Raw genomic sequence first — 26,914 nt, forward strand, 5'->3', positions numbered from 1 at the left:
CAGCAGCTTTGCAACAAATGTTTCGCATCCAACACGTTGACACACAAAAAACGAAAAAATGTAGATGTACCAAGGTTCGATGGGGAGTGTCTCAGTAAACCTGAAATACTCTAAAGATTGAAAGATGCTGAGAGCAAAAAAGCAGCAAAGCAAGCTAAAAAACAACGTAAGCTAAGCTTTAATGACGAGCAGCAAATAAATCAAGCGACAACTCCAGCAACAATAACAGCTGCAAACTAAGTGAAGTGTAAAAAGTGCCGTAAATTTTTAGGCGAAGCTTCAACAAGTCAATATGGGAATGGGAAGTTCTTCCCATTCTACGATAGAAAAAATCTTTATGTGCAACGTCAAGAGTTGGAAAGAAGATTTTAGGTTTGCTTCAGTGTAATATCTGAATGTTTTTATTAAAATGACAAACCATGGTTTAGCAAATAAAGATTCAAGGTTCCCTTAAATCTTTTTTTAGAGAGAGACAACTCACATAATTTGATGTTTACCATCCGAGGCATAAAAAAAACTTAGTGTTACCTAAAATATCAACTTTTAAGATTTTAACATTATTGTATTTTGATAACACATCGAAAGTTGCATTACATCAAAAGTTTTCTAATAGCAACTCTTAATTTAAATTGCATCTTAAATTTAATGGATAACAAACGATGCGAAGAAGACCTTTATATTTCAGCAAAAGAATTTTTGTCGATCACAAAATAAAGAGAAAAACATTTCAAAAATTTTTCTTAAGTTCCAAAAAAATTCTTCAAAATAAATATATAGTTAATGATAATAAATACTTTGATTCGTTTTTTGTTAATTCGTAATAAAATTTATCTTCAGTAGAAAAATCTTAAATTTCATCACGTTCATATGCTAAAATTGGCGAAAGCCACGTTTCGATTTCTTTCATCGATTTCTTTTTTCTTACGGCGTAGTCTTCAACCTGCAGAGTAAGAAATGTAACTAATAGTGACATTTGGTCATTTTTCTTAACAACATTTCACATTTGTTATTTGAAAAATAGGATAGCACAATTACTTTGGAAGACGCTGATAACGAAATAACGAAAGATAAAAAAAAAAAGAGATAACGAAAAAAAAATATATATATATTAATAATACTAATTATAATGATAATACTACTAACTAGTAGTAGTAATAATAATAATAATAATAATAATAATAATAATAATAATAATAATAATAATAATAATAATAATAATAATAACAATAATAATAATAATAATAATAATAATAATAATAATAATAATAATAATAATAATAATAATAATAATAATAAAAATAATAATAATAATAATAATAATAATAATAATAATAATAATAATAATAATAATAATAATAATAATAATAATAATAATAATAATAATAATAATAATAATAATAATAATAATAATAATAATAATAATAATGCATGACAACAAAAACAACAACACAGTTTACCTGATCTGCACATATTTTTCCCGTGGCAAAATAGGTTGACTTTGGATGCGCGAAATAAAGACCAGAAACAGAAGAAGCAGGATCCATTGCTAAAGATTCAGTTAGCTTTACTCCTATCAACTGTTCAGCATCAGTTAAATTCCACATGGTTAACTTTTCTAAGTGGTCTGGTTGACTTGGGTAACCAGGTGCTGGTCTTATACCCTAAAAACCTTTTTAGAATATATTTTTGCATCAATTTAATCCATTTGAAAAGTGTTAAATCATAAATGTTCAATAAATCAGAAAAAAGTTCAAAAACTTAAAAAAATTTCAACCTACAAAAGTAGTCAAAGTTTAACCTACAAAGTATTTAATTTGATGAAGTTCGGATGAGCTAAGATTTTCATCCCGACAGTAGCCCCATAGTTCTGTTCGAACCATTTCATGAAGCTTCTCTGCGAAGGCCTAAAACCAATAAATTTTTTTTACTTACATAAGCAGTAGAAATAACAAAATTTATAAAACAATAAAAAACTTTACCAAATAAAATTATAATAACTTTTAATAAAATCTTCTCCAAAATGGTGTTTTGTAACTCATAAAAAAACACCAACTTGAATTTTAACTTTTTGAATAAATAGTAAAACCAAATTGTTTGGTTTGAGATTTTTTAAAAATATTTCCTCCCTACCTCCGCAATACGGTCAGCGATTGCTTTTACCATGATTGAGTTGTAGTCATCGAAATTTTCTTTGTAACTAAATATAAAATACTTCGGTTAAAAAAATAATAATAATTGGGAGATTGGTAACTAGTTTAAGATATCTTGCTAAAATAACAAAGTTACACAGCAAAGCATAAATTTCTTCTACAAGTGAAGATTCTACAAGTAAAGATTCTACAAGTAAAGATCTTAAGGATGAATCTGTTAACAGATTTAACTTTTATTTAAAATTACTCAGGTAGGTAAACTCAATCTTTCTTTTGTTAATTGGTTTTTTGAGAAAGTGAAACCTGCTTCATTGATGATGTTGATGACAATAATGATGATTAAAAAAAAAAAAAATCAGTTTAGTTTGTATCTTTTTGTACAAACCAAAATACCTTTCGTGTAAAGTCTTTTTTGGTAATAAAAAAAATAAATAAAAATAAATGTTTTAGCATGCAACGTTCTTGTACAAATTTTTTAGTACTGAACTGAGTGAGCTGGAACCTAACAAATTTAATTTTTTCTTGCTCTATTTCTCCGAAATTAAATAATTTGTTGTTTTATTTTTAAATGCAAAAAAAGAAAAAATTTGTAAGTAAGGTAAAAACGTTTTACTGAATTCCAATTTTCTTAAATACCGTCCAATCTTTTTTCACTCATTCTTAACTTGCTCACCTTAATGTTTCCATTCTCTTGATAAGTGAGCAAAATATTAAATTGAGAAAATAAGGTAATTGTAATAATAAAGCAAACCTGTCTGCTAATTTATCTGCACCAAAACAAGACACAACAAACATGCCAATATAATCATCAACACCCTTTGGGGCAACAAAATCTGATAAACAAATATATGGAGCATCTTTTGCAACCTCTTTCTCAGACTAAAAACAAATGTGAAACTTTTTATAGCAAGGAACAAACAAAGACTTTTAAGAAAGAATTAGCATTGCTCATAAAAGTAACTTATTATTTGCGGTCTATAAATTTTTGCATGCTTGCTACTTTTTAAATATCTATTTTTTTATACTTGTTATTTTAATTTTTTTAAACATAGTTCATAATTGCTAATTGTTTGTTCTTATTTCATAATTGCTATTTTGAAAAAAAAAAATCATTTTTTTAAACACCTGTTGTCTTAAACCATAAAATGTTGCTAAATGTTTATTGCGTTGCTCATCAAACACCAAAATATCATCAATGCAACTGTTTGCTGGGTAAAATGCAACTAATCCAACAGCTTGCAGAGTGTGTTCTTCAATTACTTTCTTAAGAATAGCTTGGGCATCACTAAACACACGCTGCGCTTCTTCACCTATAACAGTTTTAAAAAATTTGGAAATAATGGCTGAAAAAGTTTTCAACTACAAGTTTTTGTTTATATATTTACAATCAAATTTAATTTAGTTCTTTAAAATTTCTTACAGATTTTTAAAGTGTTTTTAACTTCAACAACCTTATAAAAATATATCAAAAGATACAATTTACACAAACCAACAGTAGGATCAACCTTGTAAAAATAAATTAAAAGATTTTACACAAACCAATTGTAGGATCTTTAAAAAGTTTTGGAAAGCCTCTGTTTGGATACTTTCCTCTCAGCTGCCAGACATCAAAAAATGGTTTCCAGTCAATGTAGCTTATAAGTTGGTTGATATCAAAGTCTTGAAATATTTTGGGACCAAAAAATGAAGGCACAACTGCAAAAAAAAACAACATACTAAACAATAAAAATTATGGTAATATTTTGAAAAACAAGAATATAACATTATAAAAAACAACACAAACCTGGTTGATAATCATGCCAATCTAACTTCAGATTATTTTGTCTTGCATATTGAATTGAGACATACTTTCTATCCTATAAAAAAACAGCCTCAAACAATGGTAAAAAAAATAAAGTAGTAAAAAATTAAGACTGTGATACTAACACCTTTTTTTTTTTTTTTTTTACTTTTTTTGATTCCAAGTAATCCATCCTGATCTCTTCATATTCCTCCTGGATTTCTTCAATTAACTCAGTCTTACTAATGTCATCAAGCAATGCTTGGGCCTATATTGACAAAAACATTAAAAGTGTAAAATTTCTGCAAAAACTTTCCAGATTTTTTTTGTAAATAAACACTTTAATAGAGAAAAAATATTTTAAATAACAACTAAATAACTAAAAAAAATTTTGTTCAAATCTTTTCTTACAATTACTACACTTTTTGATGCATCTAGAACATGAATTGTTGGGTGGGTGTATCGAGGTGCAATTTTCACAGCAGTGTGCGTCCTATAAAAATCACAAAGAAACTTTTAAAATTTGAGTTCAACTTGGTTGAAAAATTAGAATTAAAAAATTGAAATCTACCTTGATGTTGTTGCTCCTCCAATAAGTAAAGGAATTTTAAACCCCTTGCGCTCCATTTCCTTTGCAACATGTATCATTTCATCTAAAGATGGAGTGATTAGACCAGAGAGCCCAATAAAATCTGCCTTCTCTCTAACTGCTGTTTCAAGGATTTTTTCACAAGGTGTCATAACTCCAAGATCTATTACACTAAAAAAAAATAAAGAAAAATTCAATTCAACATGCTATTTTTGAATTAAAAAAAAAAAAAAAAAAGAAAAAAAGAAAAAAATCTGAAATAAGAGATTATCACACCCTCTAGTTAAAATTTGAGTACCGAAAGTTATTGCATCCTAAAACAACGCCAACAATATTTTTTCCGATGTCATGCACATCTCCTTTCACCGTCGCTAACACTATCGTTCCATTATTCAGTTTCTACAAAAATATATGATAAATTTTTTTATGAACTTATTTTATCTCAAAATATATGATAAATTTTTTATGAACTTATTTTGTAAATTTAAAAGACAGAAAAATTAAAGATCATTATTATTATATTGAATGTAATTTCATCTAGAGAAAAAAAACAGCAACAAAAAAAAATAAAATAAAATAAAAAAACCTCTCTTGCAGCAAATTCTCCTGCTACATTTCCATTTTCTCTTTTCTCTTTCTCCATATACGGAATAAGATGACCTACTGCTTTTTTCATCACTCTGGCAGACTTTATAACCTACAAAAATTATTTTTCAATTAAAATTAAAATCAAACATCTAAAAGACTACCAAAAAGAATGTATTATGATTTTGTTCCAACAAATTTGAAAATACCTGAGGCAAGAACATTTTCCCTGCTCCAAATCTATCACCAACAATAGACATTCCCTAGAAAAGTTTTCTTTACTTTAATTACGATTATCTTATGAAAAATTTTTCTTTACTTTAATTACGATTATCTTATGAAAAATTTTTCTTTACTTTAATTACGATTATCTTATGAAAAATTTTTAACAAATTTCACCTTAATAACTTGAATATTTTTATATTGCCTAAGTTTTTCAAAAAAAGTATTTTAAAATAATTTTTTGAGAAACTTTTTTACCACACAAAACTTTGGTAAAATTTAGTACACAATATGGTAGCAATTACAGTGGTATAATATCAAATATACTGTGGAAGCAACTGCATCCAGAAATCATTAAAATTTGCATTCCAAACAAGAAAAAAAAAAAAATTAGAATTGACTCAATTTGATCTGAAAATTATTGTAAGTATAAATATTGAATCAAAAGCAAGATTTAATCAAATACTTATCAAATGTTAACTGACACTCATCAATGGCCCCTCTATTATATTCAGTGGTCTTGGAAATAGATGAGACAAAAGTCTTGCTTCTTCGACATCATCCAATATATACTTATCAATCCCCTTTAATTAAAAGTAAAAAATAAATTAAAAGTAAATTAAAATGAAAAGTTAAAAAGATAATTAAAGTCATTGCTTTTTAACTACTAAAATGGTTTTCACCTTAATGAGAGAGTATTGTAGCCTCTTAACAACATCCTCACTTCTCCAACTCTCACTCGCTTCCAACTTATTAGCTGATTTGCTGACAGTCTAAAGAATGTGAGTCGATTGCATGTTGAAAGGTTTTATTTGCACTAGTTTTGGTTCTGATTGTATTTTTCCTTCATTTTCAGTAAAAAAGGACAAAAAATTTTAACTTACTTGAGCATATTCTAGCATTCGCTCTGTACTATCTGATCTTTTGTTCCATATCAGGTCTTCACAAAGTTCTAACAGTTCTTTAGGAATTTCATCGTACAAAGGAATAGCACCTGCATTAACTATTGCCATATCGAGACCATACTAAAAAATAAATAGTTTATTACCAAGGGAGAGTTTTCCATCCTTGAAAGTAATATCAAAATATTCTTAAATTAAAATTGAAAAACATTTTGATGATTAAACAAAAACATAATTAAATAATTAAAATATTGTGACTTTCTTGTTTTTGACTGAAAATGTATCTGTTCCAAATATTTATCGAAAAATTTATATTTTTACCTTGATAGCATGGTAAATAAATACTGCATGCATAGCTTCACGAACAACATCAACACCACGAAAAGAAAATGAAAGATTTGACAATCCTCCGCTTGTTCTTGCATGTGGACAGGTTTTCTTAAATAACAAATAATTTTTGTTTTCAAATTTGCTCAAAACAATTTTTACTGATAATCTCTACAAATATAAGTAACAAGTTTTAAAGAGTTTGTTACTTTGATTTCTCGGATGGCATTAAGAAAATCTACAGCATAGTTATTGTGCTCCTCCATGCCTGTCCCAATTGTCAGAATATTAGGATCAAATATTATATCATTTGGATTAAATCCAACTTGCTCAACAAGCAGCTTGTATGACCTTTGACAAATATCAACCTTTGATTGGAAATTGGCTGCCTAGATAGTGAATGAAGAAAAAGTAACAATATTTTTTGACAAACATCATTTCATTTAAATGGAATATCAATATTCTAGTGTTTTATGAGTTTTTTATGAATTTTTATGAGTTGATTTTGTACAAGAATTTACAAAAGATTTTAAAGAAAATTGTAAAAACTTTTAATGTTGTTACATCTCACTATATTCCTTCAATATCTCTTTATATATTCTTAAATATCTCCTACATATTCCTTAAATATCTGTTATATTTTCTTAAATATCTCTTATATTTTAAATATCTGTTATATATTTTTAAATATCTCAAATATTCTTAAATAACTCTTATACAGCTATGCAGTTTGAGATAACAAATTGTTGATTTTTATCATATTAAAATTTTTCAGAAATAGGTTTTAAGTTTATTTTTATGTCTTTTTGCTATCTATGTTTGATAATATAGCCAAAAAAAAATCACACACACTATTCAGCTTCTATAAAACAAACAACTTTCTAACTCCACAAAACTAACTGGGATTAGTTGAAAGAGTACCCTGACATCCACAATGACAAAGTGTAATTTATAATTGACTTTAAACTAAGTTACAAATGGCAAGCACTACAACTATGAACTAATTGCAGCTAAGGTTACCTAGCTGCATTCTAATATTAAAAATCAAATTAAAATTACAATAAAATAAAATTGTAACTGTAAAAATTTAATAAAAAAACCAAAAGCAAAATGTGATTAAACATCTTATTTCAAATAACATACAAAACTTCAAACTCCAAATTTTACTGAATTTTTTTTAAAAAAAAATCAACCAATCAAAATTAGAAACAGAAAAACTATGTCCAGTTATAAACACACTTTAACCCACCTGCCCATTTTCATCAAAAGCCATGACTACAACTGCTGCACCATATTTTTTAATAAGACTTGCTTTCTGTAAAAAATCATCCACTCCATTTTTCAGACTAATACTGTTCACAATACACTTTCCTTGTGTGCACTTTAATCCTGCCTCAATAACTTCAAAATTTGATGAATCAATACATAATGGTACCTAAAAAAACTTCTTTTGTAAAAAAAAAAAAAAAATCCAAAACTTTTAGCAAAAGACTCTTGAGATTTATATTTACAAAGATTTATCCACATACCTTTGAGATATCAGGCTCAGAAGAGATTAAATTGCAGAACATTGTCATGCAACTTATGCCATCCAACATTCCATCATCCATATTTATGTCAAGTACCTGAGCACCATTTTCAACTTGCATCTTTGCAACTGCTAATGCATCCTTATAGTAAAAAAATATAAATTGATTTTAGGAATAACATAAAATAAAATTAAAAAGAATTTTGTTATTGTAATTTTTACTTTTATTGATAGTTTTAAAATTACCTCAAACCTTCCATTTTTGATCAAATTACAAAATACACGAGAGCCAGCAACATTACATCTCTCACCAATGTTCAAAAAAAGTGAATCAGACGAAATGCGCTTCATCTCCAAGCCTGACCACATAAGAAAGTTAAAAAAAAATATGGAATTTACATTTGTGACCTTTAAATGTTCTTAATTTATAGATTGGTACATATTTAAATATTTTTATTCTTATTTACATTTCAAGTCAGTATACATCAATATTATAGGGATGGTAGAACTATTTACTGAATTCTCTAGAAATAACAACACAGTTATTAAAAATATACCAATGCTAATGTATCCAAAATACATTAACAACCCAGAACTGTCACATCTTCTAAGGACAGGAAGATTTTAACAACCAGTTGAGAACATAGACTGCTTGTTAAGAAAGAGGCAAATTGTAGACATTAAAACAAATTTTTTAATCATGAAATGAAGATGTTCACTGAAGAGTAGCTGTAGGGAAACCCTTGTTATAAACCATTAACAGACAGAAGAAGGGATTGCAATAAGTCAAAAAACATAAAAATTGAACACTCGAAATACTGAAGAAAGTGCTATAGAGTGATGAGTTGAAATTTAAAGCTAAATTTAATAGTTATGATCTAGCCAATAAAGTCCAGCACCCAATTGAAACACAATTTTTCTGCATATTAATCTCTTATACATTGGTTAATAGGACAGAATGTTAAGAAAAAAGTAGCCTTTATCTAAAGAACACTTCTTTAAAAAACTTGTAGAGAAATTTAAATATTTTGGTATAAAACTTTGAAAGGAAACTTTAATCAAATGAATTTATGTAATTAAAAAAAACTTAATCAAATGGATAAACTTTGGTTATGTTCGGATAATTATCTGTCGTCGAGGTTTTAACATCTCTTTAGAAAACCTTAATCCTTGGGCAAACAAAATTTATCAAAGGGAGTTTGTTTTAGTTATTTAAATTCTTGATCAAATTTACTTTAATTTAATTTACAAGAATTTATTAAAATTGAAGTTAAGTCTAAAATTAAAAAAATGTATCAATTTTTGTCAAATATTTATTAAAATTTTTTTATGCAAATAATATTAATATGCATTAAATTCTGGTTAAGAGTTTAATTATTAAATTCGCTAACTAATAAAACTGGAAAATTGTCTGGAAATTTTTAATTTACAACCTAATGTAACTCTTATCAAACAAACAAAAAAAAATTTAAAAATTACCAGAAAGAAGTAGTGCATCGTAATGCAATTGCTCTGGCAAAACACGAGGAGATACATTTTTTACTACTTCAGCAATTGCCCTTAATGATTAAAAAATAATTTATTAAACAAAAAATGAAAACAATAGTTCTTATTATTGTTTAAACATTGTTTTTAAATTAAAAAACTGCAAAACTGCAGTTTAGAGTGATAATTTTTCTAAAGCATGATGGTCAGTCAAAAATATGGAAAATCAACGACCAAACTTGAGCATAGAACTCATTTTGCCTAAACAGCATCCCATTTTAATTGAATGCTATTTAAACAGGATTCCATTTAAATTGAATGCTATTTAAACAGCATCCAATTTCAATTGAATGCTATTTAAACAGCATCCCATTTCAATTGAATACTATTTAGGCAAAATGTGTTCAATGCTCATTCCAGAAAACTCCTTAGTTTTGTTTGAATGCATCAACTGCACTTATATTTCTAGAATTTTCCACAAAACTATATACAGTAAAAAGAATCAATTTTTGTATTAGCTGAAAAAACTCAAAGATCATATTTACTATGCCAACTTCTTTGTTCAAGAGAGAACAGAGTTCAGCAAGTAAAGCAGTTTAAAGAATAAAGAAAGTTAAACCTCTTTAATTTCTTTAATAATATCCATCCCTTATGACTGGTTTTTAAAATATGCTGCATGAGATTGAAGTCTGTGAGATGAGCATTCAATTTGACCATCATGCATTGATAACATACTGAATTACATACTTAAGGCAGGTCCTATACAGAGCTCCTCTGAGTTAGCAAGCAAACTCATCCAAATGAACCATTCTAAAAGTTACCCAAAACTGATCCTGATTGGCACAACCTTCTCTTGTGTATTAGGAGAACCAAATTTGGAGTGGCTCATCATAAGGTGATAATTAACAAACAATGAGGAGTTTCATAATGAACATGAAGTTCTTTGTTCTTTATGAAGTTTTTAGCAGAGAGGTTTCGGAAGATGGCAAAAAATTTGTTTTAAAGGTGATTATTTTGAGTATTAAAACCTTTTTTATTCAGAAATGTGGCACAATTTATTATTTCATTTTTTGTCGTTTTCTTCCAACAATTTTTGTCAGACCTAATATTAATTTTTCATAAATTATTCAAAGTAAGCAGAAAAGGTTTCTGATCTAAATCAAGATTGATTATCATTTGACTATTAATTAATTCAACAAAAAAAAAATTTAACAAACTTTATATGAGCTGGTGTTGTTCCACAACAACCTCCCACTATGTTTAACAAGCCATCTAATGCAAACTCCTAAGAAAATAAAAATGTCCAATTTCACCCAATTTCAGTAATTATCTTTTAAAAACATGATGACAGCTTACTAAAAGTGAAAAGAAATAAAATACTTCAACTGGTACCTTGATCTTACTTGCCATTTCTTCAGGAGTCTGGTCATATTCACCAAAGTGATTTGGTAATCCTAAAAATTGTTGATAATTTAAATACACTTTATGAATATAATTCAAATACACCTTGTAAATATAAGTTAAACACACTTTATAAATACAATTTATAAATACAGTTAAACAACAAATTCTAAGCTAACTTTTATATTTACTATGATTTGTTTTTTTATTTTTAATCTATTAAATTTTCTTTTATTAGTTTAAAAAAAAAATTGAGCCAAAGAATTTAACATTTTAATAATATTACCAGCATTTGGATAACAGATAACAAAACCTTCGAACATCAAACCAATTCTTTCAATAAATGGTCGCATATCTTCAGCTCCTAATGCACAGTTTAAACCTAAACTAAACCAAAAAGCAAAACTCCTATAAAAGTTAATTAAAAGAAAAAATATTTCTTTTATAATTTAAAAAAAGAAAAATGCAAGTTTTTAAAAGAAGATAATTTCATTTTGAATGTAATATATAATTGATAATTAACTTTTAAATGTTAATTTTTTTCCGTTGTTGTCATTTCCAATTTGTTAGGTTTTAATTGAGGTTTGTTTTATTCAAACAACAGATGGTAAAAATTTTATTGCTGATTGCCAAAGAAAAATGCTACTTAATATTGCAATCATCAATACTGACCTTAGAAATTATTTAGGCAAAATCAACTTTTTTTTTTTTACAGAAGTTCTCTGACTAGAAAAAAAAATTTTATCTCTATTTATTCACAACATCATAGAATGCCTTGTTGTCTTTTTTTTTTAATTTCAATTTTATTAACATAGATTCACTAATTTTTTCACTTTTAGATCAAAAGGCATCTACAAAAAGCATAGGAAAATTTTTATTTAGCAAGATATCCATATAATTACTCTAATGTTTTTAACCATTCTTTCAAGAAACCTAGAAATCATGCACATAAGTTCCGGTTTTTATACCTAAAAAGCAAAGTAAGATTTTTTATCAAATTCAGTTCAAAAGCAACATTGTAAAAGATTTTTTAATGCCAATCATTTATGAAAAATATTTACTTAAGTTAGTTTACTTAAGTTTTTAAAACACTTGATAACACCTCACTGTTCCATAATTTGGGGGTGAGTCATCAATGAAAACACCCGAAAAAATCCTTTTGATCAAAGTACATACCCATGGGATATCAGAACAAGTGATTTTAAAATTAACGATTTCCGTCCGTGAGAGAAATTTGCATTTTAAGTTTTTTCCTATACCGGCTAAATTTGAGAGATGGGTTTTTGACAAAATTTCAACTTTGGCTATAATTCAATACTTTTTATTCTTTAAAATTTTATTTTGATAACAAAAATAACATTTATATTTTTACAGGAATTTCTAAGCAATAGTATGTAAAATTAAAAATTAATTTAATGCATTTCTCAAAATTAGAGTTGCCACATCCCAACTCTACTCTACTCCATTTTTGTTTTGATTTCCAGTTAATCCTAAACACTTGATAATTTTTACCATTTTCCCTTGGTTTTCACATTAGGAGACATAAATATTTCATTAAAAACTTTTAAATTTGTTGAAAATGCTGAATTCTGCAAAAGCTCAGTCTGAATGTCATAACTCTGTTTGCATTCTCTGCATGTCAAAGAGTGATCGCTGCTTAACACCTTTCCTAATCAACAGATTGAAAAAACATAGCCCTATACGCTTAAACTTTGCAGATGATCGCCTACCATATGGCATGTGTACAAACTGTTGTTTTCACTTGCAAAAAATAGACGAAGGAACATCAACAAAGCCATTTCTCAAGCTCTATGATTTTAACTCAATCATTGTGAAGCAATAAACAAGAAACTCTCTGCCTTGTGATTGTATTATTTGTCAAATTGGAAAAACAAAATGCGAGGCACCACCTCCATTGGCAGTTGATACAACTCATGAAAAGTCAACTAAAACTGAAAAAAGATGTGCAAAATATCTAACATTACTTGGGCCAGGGTTACCCCATAAATGCACTGCTGGAGCCAGAAGTTTGATTGCCCTAACAAAAGCAAACACAAAAACTACTGATATTGTGGCATCTTCAGTGTTAGGGACTCAAGATGCATCTCCAAATGGAGCAGTTCGACTCAGCCAATCAGGTGGAGATCCTAAATTACCAATAAAACTTGGTAAGTTTCTTTTGTGTGCCAATATTCATTAAAACTCAAACTTAAATTCTAATTTCAGAAAGAAAAAACTCTTAGATAAGACAGTACTTATCATTTTGTGCAAGGTTTACCTACTTGATGATTTCTCCTTGCATTAATGGAATTAATTTAATGCACATGCTTTAGATTATGCACTAAGTCTTTTAAAATTTTGGGCAAAGCTACTCCAACTCGACTGTTTAGAGATCCTCTTCCAGTTAAAAGCCTTGCAACTGTGCAACTTAATACAGAACTGTCCAATAATAAGATGACACAGCTTGTCTCAACCCTCAATTCTATTGCCCCTCAAAGACTCGTGGAGGCAAATTTTGTTAAGAAATTTGCACAACATAGACATATGCTCAAGGATCATTTTACTGTTTCTAAAATAAAATGTTCAACCAATGAGACACTAAGAGATGTTGTGCATTGTAAAAATGTTGGTTACCTATTGCAATTTATTTTATCAGCACAAGCTATCCCTGAAGAACACATTGTAAAGGTTGGATTAGATGGTGAAGGTGACTTTCTAAAGATGAGTTTTGGTGTTCTTCAGATAACTGCAGCACCAAAAAGTTCTGTTTTGAAGCCTCCTAGGCTTTGCAGCTTATCCTTAAAGGATTCTGGAGTAAAGAAACAGCTAATAATAGCTATATCAGAAGGAATGCCTGAGACATATGAGAATATCAAAAACCTTTTGAAGCTGACAGATGCTAATTCTATTTCCTATATCTTGTCATGTGACATGAAAGTAGCTAACATTGTCTGTGGTCTTCAATCCCGTGCCAGCAGACATCCTTGCTGCTGGTGTGATGCTGACTCCTCAAACCTTGGCGCTTGTGGTTCCTTGAGAACTTTTGGAAGTATCAGAAAGGCTCATCAAGCATTTGTTAAGAAAGGAAGTGACTTGAAGAGTGCGAAGCATTTTACAAATGTCATTTACACACCACTACTCAATGCAACAGATGATACACTAATTTTGAAAGCAATTCCACCTAAGGAGTTACATTTGTTGTTGGGAGTTGTCAACCATCTGTACAAGAATCTGATCAACATTTGGCCAGATGGGAAGGATTGGCCTATGGAATTAAACATACCTCTTAAACCCTTTCATAGTGATCATTTTCATGGACAACACTGTCACAAGCTTTTGAAAAATGTTGATATTCAAAAACAAAAAATTCAAAAAGCAGCTGTAGATGCAGCACTTCCATTTTTTGAAGCATTTCAACAATTTGAAAAGGCACTTCTAATCTCAATCACTCCAAAGGCCCACACTGTGTTCTTTCATGTGTCTCAGCTCATCTCTATCAGCAATTAATTATTAGCTCTTGGACTTTACAGTGAGCAGGCCACCGAAGCTCTGCATTCAAACTTCAAGCCTCAATGGCAGCGGTATAAGAGAGACAGGACTCACCCAGAATATGGATCTCATTTGGCTAACTGTATTGTAGATTATAACAGTAAACATCTTTAGAAATTTTTTAAAAAATGACTTTTTTGCTATTAGAGTAAAGCATTCTAAGAAGTCATTCTTGAAGTAAAAACTATTTTTATGTCTCGGTCTGTTCTTGTTCCTTTGTTATTTATTCAGAAAATAAACATTTTGAAAAAAAAAAATCTTTGTATAGTTGCCAAAGTTAAAAATTTGTCAAAAAGCAATCTCTCAAATTTAGCCGGTGTAGGAAAAAACTTAAAATGCAAATTTCTTTCACGGACGGAAATCATTGATTTTAAAATCACTTGTTCTGATATCCCATGGGTATGTAGTTCGATCACTCCAATGGATTTTTTCGGGTGTTTTCATTGATGACTCACCCCCAAATTATGGAACAGTGACCCGTAAATAAAATTTAAGAGTGCTTTGATAAGAAGTTAATTAAAAACAAGTTGAATAGATTATTATGAAAGTATAACTAAGGTATGGTCCTTATGAGCCAATAAGATCTGTTTGGTCAGATAACAAAATGTTTCACCTAAATGATGTCCTAAACTAAGTTATATACATTTATAACATACAAATAATATATTATTTTTGCTCTAACAATTATGTTTATGTGTAAGTATATAATTTGTACCACAAAGGTTTAACATGTTGAGTGCTTGTAACAAAAGCTTCAGTAGTCTGGCCGGATAGTGTGCGTCCACTCTTATCAACAATTGTACCTGATACCTAAACAGTGCAACTCAAAACATTAAAAAACAATTCTAAATCATTTTTAAAATCACAAAAAACGTTTTTTGGATCAATAAAAGTAACTTCATTAAATTTAAAAAGTAGAAAATAAAGGAACCTACAAACACAGGAACTCTTTTGTAGTTTTCTTCGAAAAGAGTATCAATTGCAAATAAAGCAGCCTAAAATCAAAATACTAAAATTTATAATAAGTAATATCAAAAACCTAACGCAAAAGTTTTTTGATAAGAACAATCTGGTTTTATGTGGAAGAAGTTGGACTTTTTGTAGAAAAATATTGTGTCAATATGATTTTAACAAAGTGAAGAACTTGATTTTTTTAGCAAGAAGAAGAATTTGATTTTTAAACACGAAGAACTTAGGTTAGATTTTAATAAATTCAAGTTTATTTTTCAAATGACAAATTTCAAAAACTTGTCTAACATATTATTTCACTTTCACAGTAATTTTTAGTTGCCTAAAAAAAAATTTTAGATTTCAAAATGGCTACTTTTCTATGAGTGGATTATTCTACAAAATGCATTTTTGTTATTTTGTTTCTTTACACCATTTATGAACCAATGGTGACCAAACAATGACACAATAGTATTTTCATCATTTTTGCATCATCTTTTTTTTTTTTATCAAACATGCAACACTATTTTTTAATTACTTTTGTGTGTAGAATAAAAATATTCACACACAAAAGTAACTTTTCTAAATATATTTTATTTTAGAGTATACAAGAGTATCATAACAAGTTGAAGAAAAACTGTTTAATAAAGAAGATTTGTTTTTTGTAAAACTAAATAATATTCTTATATGCCAACATAATCACACACTTAATTATCAAGATAATGGAAAGAAAATAGAGAAAGAAAATAAAAAAATGTTAAAAATGTAGCCTATGGTTTACATAGTGTACCTTAGCATTTGCAGTATCAAAAATGGTTTCAACAAGCAACACATCTACACCACCATCAAGAAGTCCAATGGCCTGCTCTTTATAAGCCATTACAAGTTGATCGAAAGCTGTGAAAGAATAAAAAATAGTAACAATAAAAAAATAATAACATAAAAATTCACATTAAAGATACAACAGAAAAAAAACATAAAAAAGCTGAAAATGTTTAAACTTCTCTTGCAGTTTGCAAGGTGTTACAAAAATTTTTACAATTATTTACAAGAAGCATATTCAAAAAAGTTAAAATATAATGTTTAAAACATATAATACTTAGGTTGAAATTACACTGAGCAAATTTATTTAAAAACTAAATATAAAACAATATTTATTAGAAGTTACCTATTATATACAAAAATTGATTTGTCACAAAAAGTTAATCTTTTCACAGGAAAGCAGAAGGTATTTTGGGGTTAATTTTTTTCTTAAATTGAATTTTTTCAAACTTAGTAATAGTCACAAAGAAAAATTTATTTGTAGATTTGATGTTATATATATAACAAATTCATGTAAAAATATGCTTTGTCTTTCCTCAGAATATGCTAAAATAACCTTGTACCAATTTGGTTTCTTGACCACAAATATCACTTAATGTTAATCTTACTAAAATTCAATAACAGAGCTAAAAAATATAAAACAATAAACTTACTAATATTTCTAAGTGCAGGATTTTCCACTGATGGCGATATAGATAGTGTTTTATTGGTTGGTCCCATGGCACCAGCAACATACTTGTAGGTGCCTAAATTTTTTAGAATTTCAACTGAGGATCATTTTATTTCAGTTTACATTGTAAAAACTTGTGGAAAAAATTTTTTGTACTTTGTTTTCCAAACTCATATTTATAGTTTGAAACTATGTATAAAAAAATTAAATGAATTCTTTTGTTACAAGGATTGGTTCTGGTTGATTTTAATGAGTATATTAAAGAAATTAGCAAAGAAATCCATGCATCAAATTGTAATTTTGAATTTTATACTTTTTAAATTGAGTTTCATCAAAATCCACACATCTGGACACATTTTTATTCTTAAAACAACTTTAAAACTTGATTGCAAAGAGCTTAGCAAAGCATAAAAACTGAATTTTTCCAGATTTGCTCCATTTATAGATACAAACTAATAGTAAAAATTTTTTTTTTTAAATTTGGAAACCTTCATAGCAGCCTTTTAGTGATATTGATATGAAGGGAGGAATCTTAAAGACTGTATATTTTCAAAAAAAAAAAAAAAAGATCCTATTTTCTGCTCATTTTTAGCCACAAAAGCATCGTTAGATTTGACAAAAAATAATAAAAACTTATTATTTTTGAAAATTTTCAATGCAACTTTAATATAAAGACACAGTAGCTTACTCAAAAGCATGAATTTTATTAAAAATACTACTTTAAAGAATCCATAACAACTTTTGTGTCTTTTAGATAATAGGAGAACATTTTGTTTCAATGTGCACAAAGCCATAGGAAAAATAAAACTAAAGAAATTATTTTGATTGTAGAAAACTTTTAGAAACTTTTAAAAACTTGAAAATTGAAAACTTTTGCAAACTTGTTATTTTAAAATGTCCATTTATAAAAAATGTGTTGGTGCTTAAAACAAGATCAAAACAGTTATATTTTTGATTTTGGGTATAATTTTCAATTAAATGCATGAACATGAAAAGTTAAATAAATAAAAATTGCCTATTTTAATTGGTTGAATTTAAATGAAATGACCCTTGAACAAAGAATTTGAAGAGAAAAAAAACTTAAAAACGGACAAAGTTTTCTTTTTCAAATCATAGCTTAGACAGCAGTTATTTTATTAAATTATAGAGTTAAGACTTTGCAGTTAAAAGATGTTAATGAATAAATTATACAACTCGGTTTTAAATAAAACTAATTTTTCAGCTGTAATAATTAAGTGACACATGCATTAACACATGTATGTAAATGATAAAATTCATCCATTACGTGTGCGTTAGTAAATTGAAATCAACTGGCAAAAAACAAAATAGAAAAAATAACTGTTTTCCTTAGTACTCTTTACACTTTTTAACCTTAAATCAAAAAAATCAATCCAAGTAAATATAATAGAATAATTTTATGTCTTACTTTATTAAGTATATAAACTCAAGCAAATCTTACTCTTTTAGAAATGAAAAATGATTTATAAGTCAAAAAGACTTTCATAATGATTGTTAGCCTTTTTTTTTTTTGCATTTTTGGTTCAAAAAAATTTCATTTTAGAACAGCTTTTAAATAGAAAGAGAATTTTTTTTTTTTTCCTGAAATAAATTCAAAGTTTGTTAAATAAAAGCTTATTTTTTTAATTCAATTTTGAAAAAGTCAATTTTTAGGCATGATTCTTAGTAAAGTTGTGAATCCTTCAACAAAAACTCTTAGTGTTTTAATATCTGCACTTTTTTGTTTGTAAAATTCTTAAAAGAGCTGGTTCAGATATATACATACATACATACATACATACATACATACATACATACATACATACATACATACATACATACATACATACATACATACATACATACATACATATATATATATATATATATATATATATATATATATATATATATATATATGTATATATATATGTATGTATGTATATATATATATATATATATATATATATATATATATATATATATATATATATATATATATATATATATATGTATATATATATGTATGTATGTATATATATATATATATATATATATATATATATATATATATATATATATATATATATATATATATATATATATATATATTGAAAATCATGACAGTTTATTCAATATATTAAGAATAATATACTAAACAAACTGTTATAGTTGCTATTATTTTGCAAAACATTTTTTCCTGAAAAAATTTTTTTTTTTTGGTTTGAAAGGTTTTGTTTAGCAAAAAAAAAATCAATGAAGCAAATGATAATTTGATGATGAAAATTCTCTATTGATTTAAAAGTAAATATTTTTTTGTAGGATCATAAATACAGAGTTGTTAGCATTAAACAGAAATCAAAACTATACTTTTTAACCTGTAATTTTAGAGACATCATTGGCTGCCCTTCGTGCTATTTCAGCTGCGGTTTTGTTCATTCTATATACCTTAAACAATTAAACTGTAAAATGAAATCACAAAAATTCATTTATTTATTAATCTACTTTTAATATTTTTAACAGTTACATACATATAAACAGCCTTACTAATTTCTCAGTTCCATAATCTGCTTGAGCTATTGCTGTTCCACTAAAAGTATTTGTTTCAACAAAATCAGCCCCAGCTTCAAAATAAGACTAAAGAAAAAAAGCACATGAACCAGAGACTAAATTGTATAAAAAAGAAAATAAATTATATTTATATATCTTAATTAATTAATAAATGATTACAAAATAAATTGTCAAGAAAATAAATCAATAAGTTTTTTAAAGATTTTCTTTAGAATTTTGTAAACTTCTAAAATAAACCTAAACAAATGGATTAAATAAAAGTCAAAAGTGCATTGTAAATATTTATTGACAGATTTTTCTAGCATGTGTTAATTATTTTACACATATAAAAAATGATAATAAAAATATTTAACACTAATTCATATAGGGCCATTCCACTTGGCATAGAACACCTCAGATGTTAATGAAAATTGTTTTTGTGGTGTATATTAAAGAGATAAGCAAATTCTAAAATTCTTATGTAGTTCTTGAGAAACAGATAAAGTTGGTAACATTCTTTATTATAACAATGTTTTGTTTTTAACAAGTTGTGATTTCAACCAGTGTATCAAAATATTTAAGATACTGAAATAAGTTAATCTCATTTATTAACTTTTTTTTTTTCAATTTTTCTTTTTTTTTTTTTTACTTTGGCTTAATAACTTTTTAATTTAATGCTTCGTTTTTATTCATTAAATAATAAATTTTTTTCTTCTGTCTTTAGTAAGAGCAAAGTCACTGATCCAAGGCCAAAAAAAAAGAAGTAAAGCTGAAACTTTGCTGAAGATTGATGCACTTTCTCAAAGGAGATTGTTAAGAAAGTTAGTCATAGTTAGAAAACAGCTCATACCAACAAACAGAGAACACTTGATATGGAAGTGAAAACATCTCCAAAATGCTGGACCTCTGGTCAGAAATTTATCATAATGCTTTGTACCAAGTTGGCTTTGATAATAGAGAGCAGGAAAACAGGAAAATAACCAGCAACTAGTTTAAAGGTCAATGATAAAAATCAAATTGTGACAAAGTAAAATTGTAATAAAAATCAACTTTTTATCAGAATGTTACTTTTACTTTTATCAGAATGTTACTAATACTTTTCTGATAATTTAACCCAACATGGGTCATACACTTTTTACTGTTATTTTATCTTTTGTTTTTTTCTTCAGTCAGTGAGTAACCCTGACTCAAATCGATGGTGCCTGATCCACTGGTAAAAAAACTTGATATTATGCTGCACAAACTTTGAAACTGCTCATGTCTATGTTCAGCAGTGTTTTTACAACACTCCACCATCTTGCTATGAGTCAACTTAACCAATTACCAAAAAAAACATACAAATATTAAATGTCATAAAGCTGCCAGTTACACCAATACTGACTTACAGTTATAAAGAACTTGAAAAATGATAAAACAAGTTAGAATAGTGTATCTTCAGGCACCCTGCCCATTTTAAAACTGCAAAACAATTTGTAACTTTCTAAAAGTATATACTATTAGAATAAAAGTATATATTATTACAATAGCAAACTAAACACTATTACTAATTTTATCTAGAAAAAAAAAAACCTAAAAATCTCATGCACGATCTAAGAAAACCAATGACATTATTCTAATATTTTTCACAATGCTTTAAATATTCTGTGAATACTTTTAGATGAATAAAAAATAAAAAATCTGACTTTTGACATTTTTCCATGATGGAAGGCTACACTTAAAGTTTTCCTTGCTAAATTGCAAATTTTTTGTGATTTCGAGGAACTCTTTTTTAAAGATTGCACAAAGGCTAAAAATCAGATGTTGATCTACTCATAATTGATATACATTTTGGATAAAATCAGGTGATCAGATCACTTTATTTAAAAGTTATGAGTCATCAAAAGTGCCCTCTGAGATTTTTAAAAATCATCCAAGTGCATTGATTAAAAAAAAAAAAAAAAAGAAGAAATAAAAATATTTTTTGAATTTCAAAAATCTTAGCAAATAACATAAAATTACATAATTTTAAAATACACTAAAACAATTCAAAGATAAAAAGTTATAATGCAGCATCAAAGTTAAAACCTTTTTTGAAGTTTAAAAATAAACAAATCAATCATATTAGCCATTTCTCAAGAGCCACAGTGAGATTTTTAGGTCTTATCTTATTGATATACATCCTCCCAACAAGTTTTATTAAAATTTAGGGTGGTCCATTATGGTATCTGATAAATATTTGCCATAAAATGGCCCTATAACTATTCTCATTTACCTGTATAATTAACTTCCTTACCCTGTGAATATCATAAACAATATCTGGCTGAGTTAAACATAAAAAGTCATTATTTCCTTTTAGATTGAGAGGGTGATTTTTAAATTCTTCACCTAAAAAAAGAAAGAAAAAAAAAAAGAAATTAGTAGAATATAAAGTAAAGCCTTGATAGGCCCAAAGCATATAGAAAAAAAAAGGCAACTTTTAAAATTTTAAAAAAAGAAACCTTTAATATTTTATTAATAAGAAAAACTTGTTATCACAAATAGTGAATTCTATTTGAATCCATCAAGGCCAAAGTATTTTTTAAATTGAGTCTATACGCATTTATACTATATTGTAGCATATTATAAAATATGATTAATCCTAAAATTTCATGAATAAATTTTGATTGATTACATCTCATGAATCTTTAAGTAATTTTTTATTTCTCAAATTGATTAATAGTGCAGGATCTTGTAGCTCATTCCTAAAACAGGCATCTAATGATAAACAAAAATTATGATTAACATGATACAATAATGATACCTTCACGCATGCAGCATGTCAGTGATTTCATTGTGCACATTTTTAGCAATTTTTTTTTAATTTGATTTCTTATGGCTTAGAATATTATTCAGCTTGTAAAAACACCTATTTTTCATTTTTCATATTTATTTAAGATATTACGTTACAAGAATATCTTACCTGAGAGCCATAAAAGTTTAAAACTTTGCATTGTTTATTATATTCTTGAAAAATCTTTTTACTAAAATAACCTTCCCTGCTACAAGCAACTAATTTCCTTATAACTTTAACACTTTTGCATAGTTAGCAAATAAATGCACTCAGGATAGCAATTAGATCCCTAAACAGTAATGGTCAAGTTTGCAATAGTTAATGAAATTTTAAATATTATTAGTGCTTATGGTAATGTGAACAAGTGCTCCTTTCAATTGCGTTAAAAAAAAAGAGGAAGAAAATGCAACAGCTTGATCTTGTTAGCAGATATGAAAAAATGATCAGTTATTTATTAAATGCTTATTTATTAAATAATTAGGTTATTTATTAAGACTGACATGGGACTTTACCTTTAAAATTATTTAGTAAAGTAATTTGATCAGAAAAATCTCAGGAGCATGTCTAATCAAAATGACAAACTTTTTAGGTTGTGAACTATCATTTGTTGAAAGCCAAAACTTTGTCATTTGCTTTATCTTATAAAAGTTGAACTATAAAATTAGGTATAACCTCTGAAAGCATTTTCATCAAGTTTGTAGCTTTGGATCATTGTTCCCATTCCTCCATCCAAAACCATTATTCTTTTCATCAAAGTATCTTTCAGGTGATCCATTTTGTCTGATCTTAAATACATTTAAAAACAAGCATTAATTTGAAAAATAGTATTCATGTCAGTAATAGAACATGATCAAAAAACAGCAAGTAAAACAGTCATTCAATTTCTACAGTAACATGCTATAAAACGAATTCTCTATAACACGTCTTAAAATAAGTCTTTGTAAAATAAATGTTTAATCTCAATTAATCTGGAATACGTAGGTTAGATAGCAACCAATTGAGGATGAACAGTAAGAAGCTGTTAATTGAAACAATTTTCTTTTTCATTACATGTCTATTAATACACTTTTAGGACGGCTAGATATTGACAAAGGTATTTTACTCTGCAGCTTTAGATGATAAATCATCTCTGATACAATTGCCAATTAATAATAATAAAAAAAAAAAGACGATTGTTTCTTAAACCTTGCTTCAAAAACCTGAGTGATCATTCTTAGATCAAGGCTTTAAGAACTACCAGTAATGATTTTTTTACTTTTATTTAGCTACTAGTTAAAATATTTTTTTAAATAAAGAGAAACTAAAAGGAACTTGACATTCTAAGCAAGAATACGGAAATATTGAATTTAAGCAATAAAATATTTTATTGTAATATTAAACTCTGTAAAACTATTTTCCAATAAGGTTTCATAAAATAAACTGGGTACGAAAATTATATATTTTGGTTTATTCAAGGATTTCACGTGGTAACTTGGATGAGGCAATTGTTTTGGTGGTTTGGCGGTTCCATGTTGACAAAAGATCGAATATCCTTTTGAGATGTCGAGTCGGCTTCTGTTCTGAGTCCGATATTTTCAACTCTCAATGCGTACTTTTAATCCTAAGTGTAGCACCATTTCTTGCATCTTTTCCTCCCTGAAGCAAAGGTGAAAAGAAGTAATTAATTACCGATGTCGCAATAACTTTGCTATATCTTGCATCCCTACCAAAAAGAAATAGTTTTATTGCAAAAAACTGAAAGGATTATCTTTCTAATATGGAATATTTATCTAAAAGTAGACAATTCATTTTGCCAATCATTGCTTATTTTGTTTACAGGCATATCTCTGGCAATATAATGAAACTTTGTCGTATCTGATATCTGGTACCATAAGAACTTTTAATTAATTTGTTTGCTTTTCACGTGATTTTATCCTTTTCTCTTATCGCTTACCGTATGAAAAGTTTCACTTTAATTTTTACTGATTTGTGTTTTTTTACTCGACGCATAAGTACTTTACCCAAAGCTGTAGGCTTTGTAAATCTTTCTTAAAACATTGACAATTCAATGATTTCTTGCAACAAATCTGTCATCCTTCAAATATTCGCGCAATGATTACATTTACTTTCTAAACATATTGCAGTTAATGGAAAACTCCGTAAGTGGTTTTCATAAATTCAAGAAAAACTGCTGGTCGTTATAGTTGCTTAAGTGAACAAAGGTTTCTGTTTTAAAAACCAGTTTCTAAATGGGGTTTAAGGTGATGTCATCATAGCTTCTAACTTCATGCTGTGACTGTCTGAGTAATCAACGATGGAAAATTCAGAATTACGTTGTGTTTGAAATAAGTTAGATATTGTGGTCCAATCTCTGTTACAAAATGATATAAATATGCAGTTGATGTGACTCACAACAGGTTGCTTTAAATTTTTACGAAATCTTAAGTTTTTAAACGGATCTAATAAATTATAAACTGTCACGGAGATGCAGTGCACCAAAATTTTAATATATTATCTAGCGATTTCATTTGAAAGGTACTTGAGTTTTGAATTATTATTTGTTTTCTCTTTTTTGAGGACGCCAAAAAAATCCTTAAAAACAACCATTTTTTAATTATAAATAACTACTCATAATTACTTATAGATTTTATTCATTTTTTAATACTTTTACAATTTTTATTATGACCGTAAGGAATAATAAGGGAGCTAAACTTTTATCGAACGCCGTAAAATTATTCGTAGTTCATTACTCATACCAAACTTTTGAAAGTTTAATGAATAGTTTATTAGTTTGGGAAGTCGAACTACGTAATTTTTAGTGGTTTTAAGCAATATATTGTCCTAACTATCTTTGTTCAAGAATTCTCTTGTATACTTCTTTTTTCATTAGACCATAGATTTTAACTAATTATCCAACACCAGAGTTGGAGAAACAGCCCTAAACCATGATAGAACACCCACCATGCTTCAGTGTAGGCACCACACACTCTGTTTAAGTCTTTAATTTGTCGCTTCGGCAAATGTAAGCTGTTCTTTTTGAACCTAAGTTTTTTATTATCCATTTACAGCAAGAATCCGTTTTAGCCTTTTTTCTTCCTTGAAGTAATGGTTTTCTGACACCAAATCTAACAAACAGATTAGTTCTCGTAATCTTAAGCTATGGTAAGAGATACAGACTTATGTCGAGTTTTGTTCACTTTAACACGACTTTTTGGTTCTGTGAGTCGTATATTTCGTTTGCAGGTTACAACACTAAACTGCTCTTATTTTGGTGTAATAGGTTTTGGCTTCCTGACCGAGGAAGATCTTCATGACTTCCACTTTGTTTGTATCGCAGTATCGCACGATGAACACATCCCAGCAAGCCCACAACGTTGAAACAACGTTGAAATAACGTTGATCAACGTCGATCAACGTTATTTCAACGTTGTTTAAACGTTGTGTGCTTGCTAGGATATCTTTATTACCTGCAGCTTTGCTGCAATTTAGAATTTTTAGTTTTTAGAATTTTTCGTTTAGAATTTTTTTTTTTGATTTTGTAGTGTTAAAATAGCAACTGTTTTTTTTAACACCAGTTTTACAAAATTTCCCTATTTTTTGTGATGTCTTTACTTTAAAGAAGTCAATTATACACTGGTGTTAATTTTTAAAAAGCTGTATTTATTTTCACTCGTGTTTTTCCAAGTGCGAACAATCAAACAATAGACGTGCGATAAAAAAGCGCGAAACAATAAGATAATTTAAACTTACGTTTAAAATGAGTTTAATTGGTCAATAAACAACAATAAAGTGGACATAACTCCCGGTGGTCAAATTGCTGATTTTAAACATTTTTTCTGAAACAAAAGAAGTATCATTTTTTATTCATCAACCATTGTACCGGAATTAGTTGAACTTTTAATAATAATTACATATTTACACGTATCTCTCAAGTGGTCTCCAACGTTTGGGCCGCAGTGTATAGCATTAAAATTTGTAAAATTAGTTTTTTTTAATTTTTTTAATTTTTTTTTTCTTTTTGGACACGCTACTACCTTCGTGTCTTTCTCCCTAAGTAACAGCGAGAATCTAAAATCAGACACCCATAGTTATCAGAACCAAGAACCGTGAAATTAGTAAGAAATTGCAACTTTTTCAAGAAGTAATAAAACATGAAACACTGTGATTCAAATAAATATTTTGAATACTTTATCCGCGTTCAATCTGCGCTTTAAATATTGGTCACCCGACTCAAACCGCGCGGCGGCTTTAAAAACGGTTTCAGCAAATTTGAATTTTTTTTTAGCGTCATTGTAGTTTTTATATGACTAAGACTTTCAAGTGTTAAAATTTGTAGTTTTAACTGATGAAGCCTATAAAGATAACTTATAAACTCTTTCAAGAGTTCAGATTTTTACTAATTTCAGTTTAGAAAAAGTTAAAACATTACTTTGGTCTTGTTAACTTTTATCAACTAATGCCGAATGATGTATTAGCTAATTTGTCCATCTAACACTAGCAGTTCCATAATCAATACGAATTTAAAGTCTGAAGCAGAGCCTTCCTCTTAATAACAGTTGGCCTTTTTGCCAGTGAATGAAGTATTCAGCAAAAGAGTTTGCAGCAACACGCTCAATTTTCA

At 27.7% G+C, this 26,914-nt stretch overlaps 1 protein-coding gene across 11 annotated transcripts; it reads right to left on the reverse strand.

Moving 5' to 3' along the window:
• Positions 1–660: 660 nt before the first annotated feature.
• On the reverse strand, positions 661–26,882 carry LOC145182700 (methionine synthase-like). Of its 11 annotated transcripts, none has more exons than XR_016448306.1 (36): positions 26,723–26,882; positions 26,044–26,129; positions 22,987–23,099; positions 21,778–21,869; positions 19,503–19,592; positions 19,334–19,403; positions 16,942–17,034; positions 16,257–16,363; positions 15,454–15,513; positions 15,234–15,328; positions 11,256–11,356; positions 10,961–11,022; positions 10,786–10,853; positions 9,563–9,642; positions 8,330–8,442; positions 8,085–8,225; positions 7,805–7,990; positions 6,765–6,944; positions 6,550–6,666; positions 6,211–6,351; positions 6,010–6,099; positions 5,793–5,910; positions 5,314–5,367; positions 5,106–5,216; positions 4,818–4,918; positions 4,502–4,690; positions 4,342–4,423; positions 4,100–4,198; positions 3,934–4,006; positions 3,690–3,845; positions 3,276–3,460; positions 2,902–3,029; positions 2,131–2,197; positions 1,803–1,904; positions 1,458–1,661; positions 661–940 (listed from the first exon to the last, which is right to left on the reverse strand). XR_016448306.1 is itself a non-coding variant. In XM_090074458.1 (36 exons), exons 3-36 carry the CDS (start codon positions 23,108–23,110, stop codon positions 848–850), a joined length of 3,753 nt encoding a protein of 1,250 aa, XP_089930584.1. In that variant the 5' UTR covers positions 23,111–23,949; positions 26,044–26,129; positions 26,723–26,882; the 3' UTR covers positions 661–847. The 11 variants fall into 11 exon arrangements, 9 of the variants coding, with proteins under 9 accessions (XP_089930584.1, XP_089930582.1, XP_089930585.1 ...); XR_016448305.1 differs by having other exon boundaries at positions 22,987–23,949; XM_090074458.1 differs by having other exon boundaries at positions 5,812–5,910; positions 22,987–23,949.
• Between the last annotated feature and the right edge of the window lie 32 nt (positions 26,883–26,914).

Source organism: Hydra viridissima, unplaced genomic scaffold (genome assembly GCF_058129835.1).
Source record: "Hydra viridissima isolate aposymbiotic clone 2 unplaced genomic scaffold, HvirCarnegie_v1 scaffold_17, whole genome shotgun sequence".
NCBI lineage: Eukaryota > Metazoa > Cnidaria > Hydrozoa > Anthoathecata > Hydridae > Hydra > Hydra viridissima.

What these genes read in the sequence shown, in the direction of transcription:
- LOC145182700 (XM_090074456.1), bottom strand. Translation starts at nt 23,110, where the DNA reads ATGTATTTAAGATCAGACAAAATGGATCACCTGAAAGATACTTTGATG. An exon ending in TTGATACTGCAAATGCTAAG is followed by an intron (nt 15,514 to 16,256) that starts GTACACTATGTA and finishes TTTTGATTTTAG; the next exon opens with GCTGCTTTATTTGCAATTGA. An exon ending in TTTTAAAGATCCTACAATTG is followed by an intron (nt 3,461 to 3,689) that starts GTTTGTGTAAAA and finishes AAACTGTTATAG; the next exon opens with GTGAAGAAGCGCAGCGTGTG.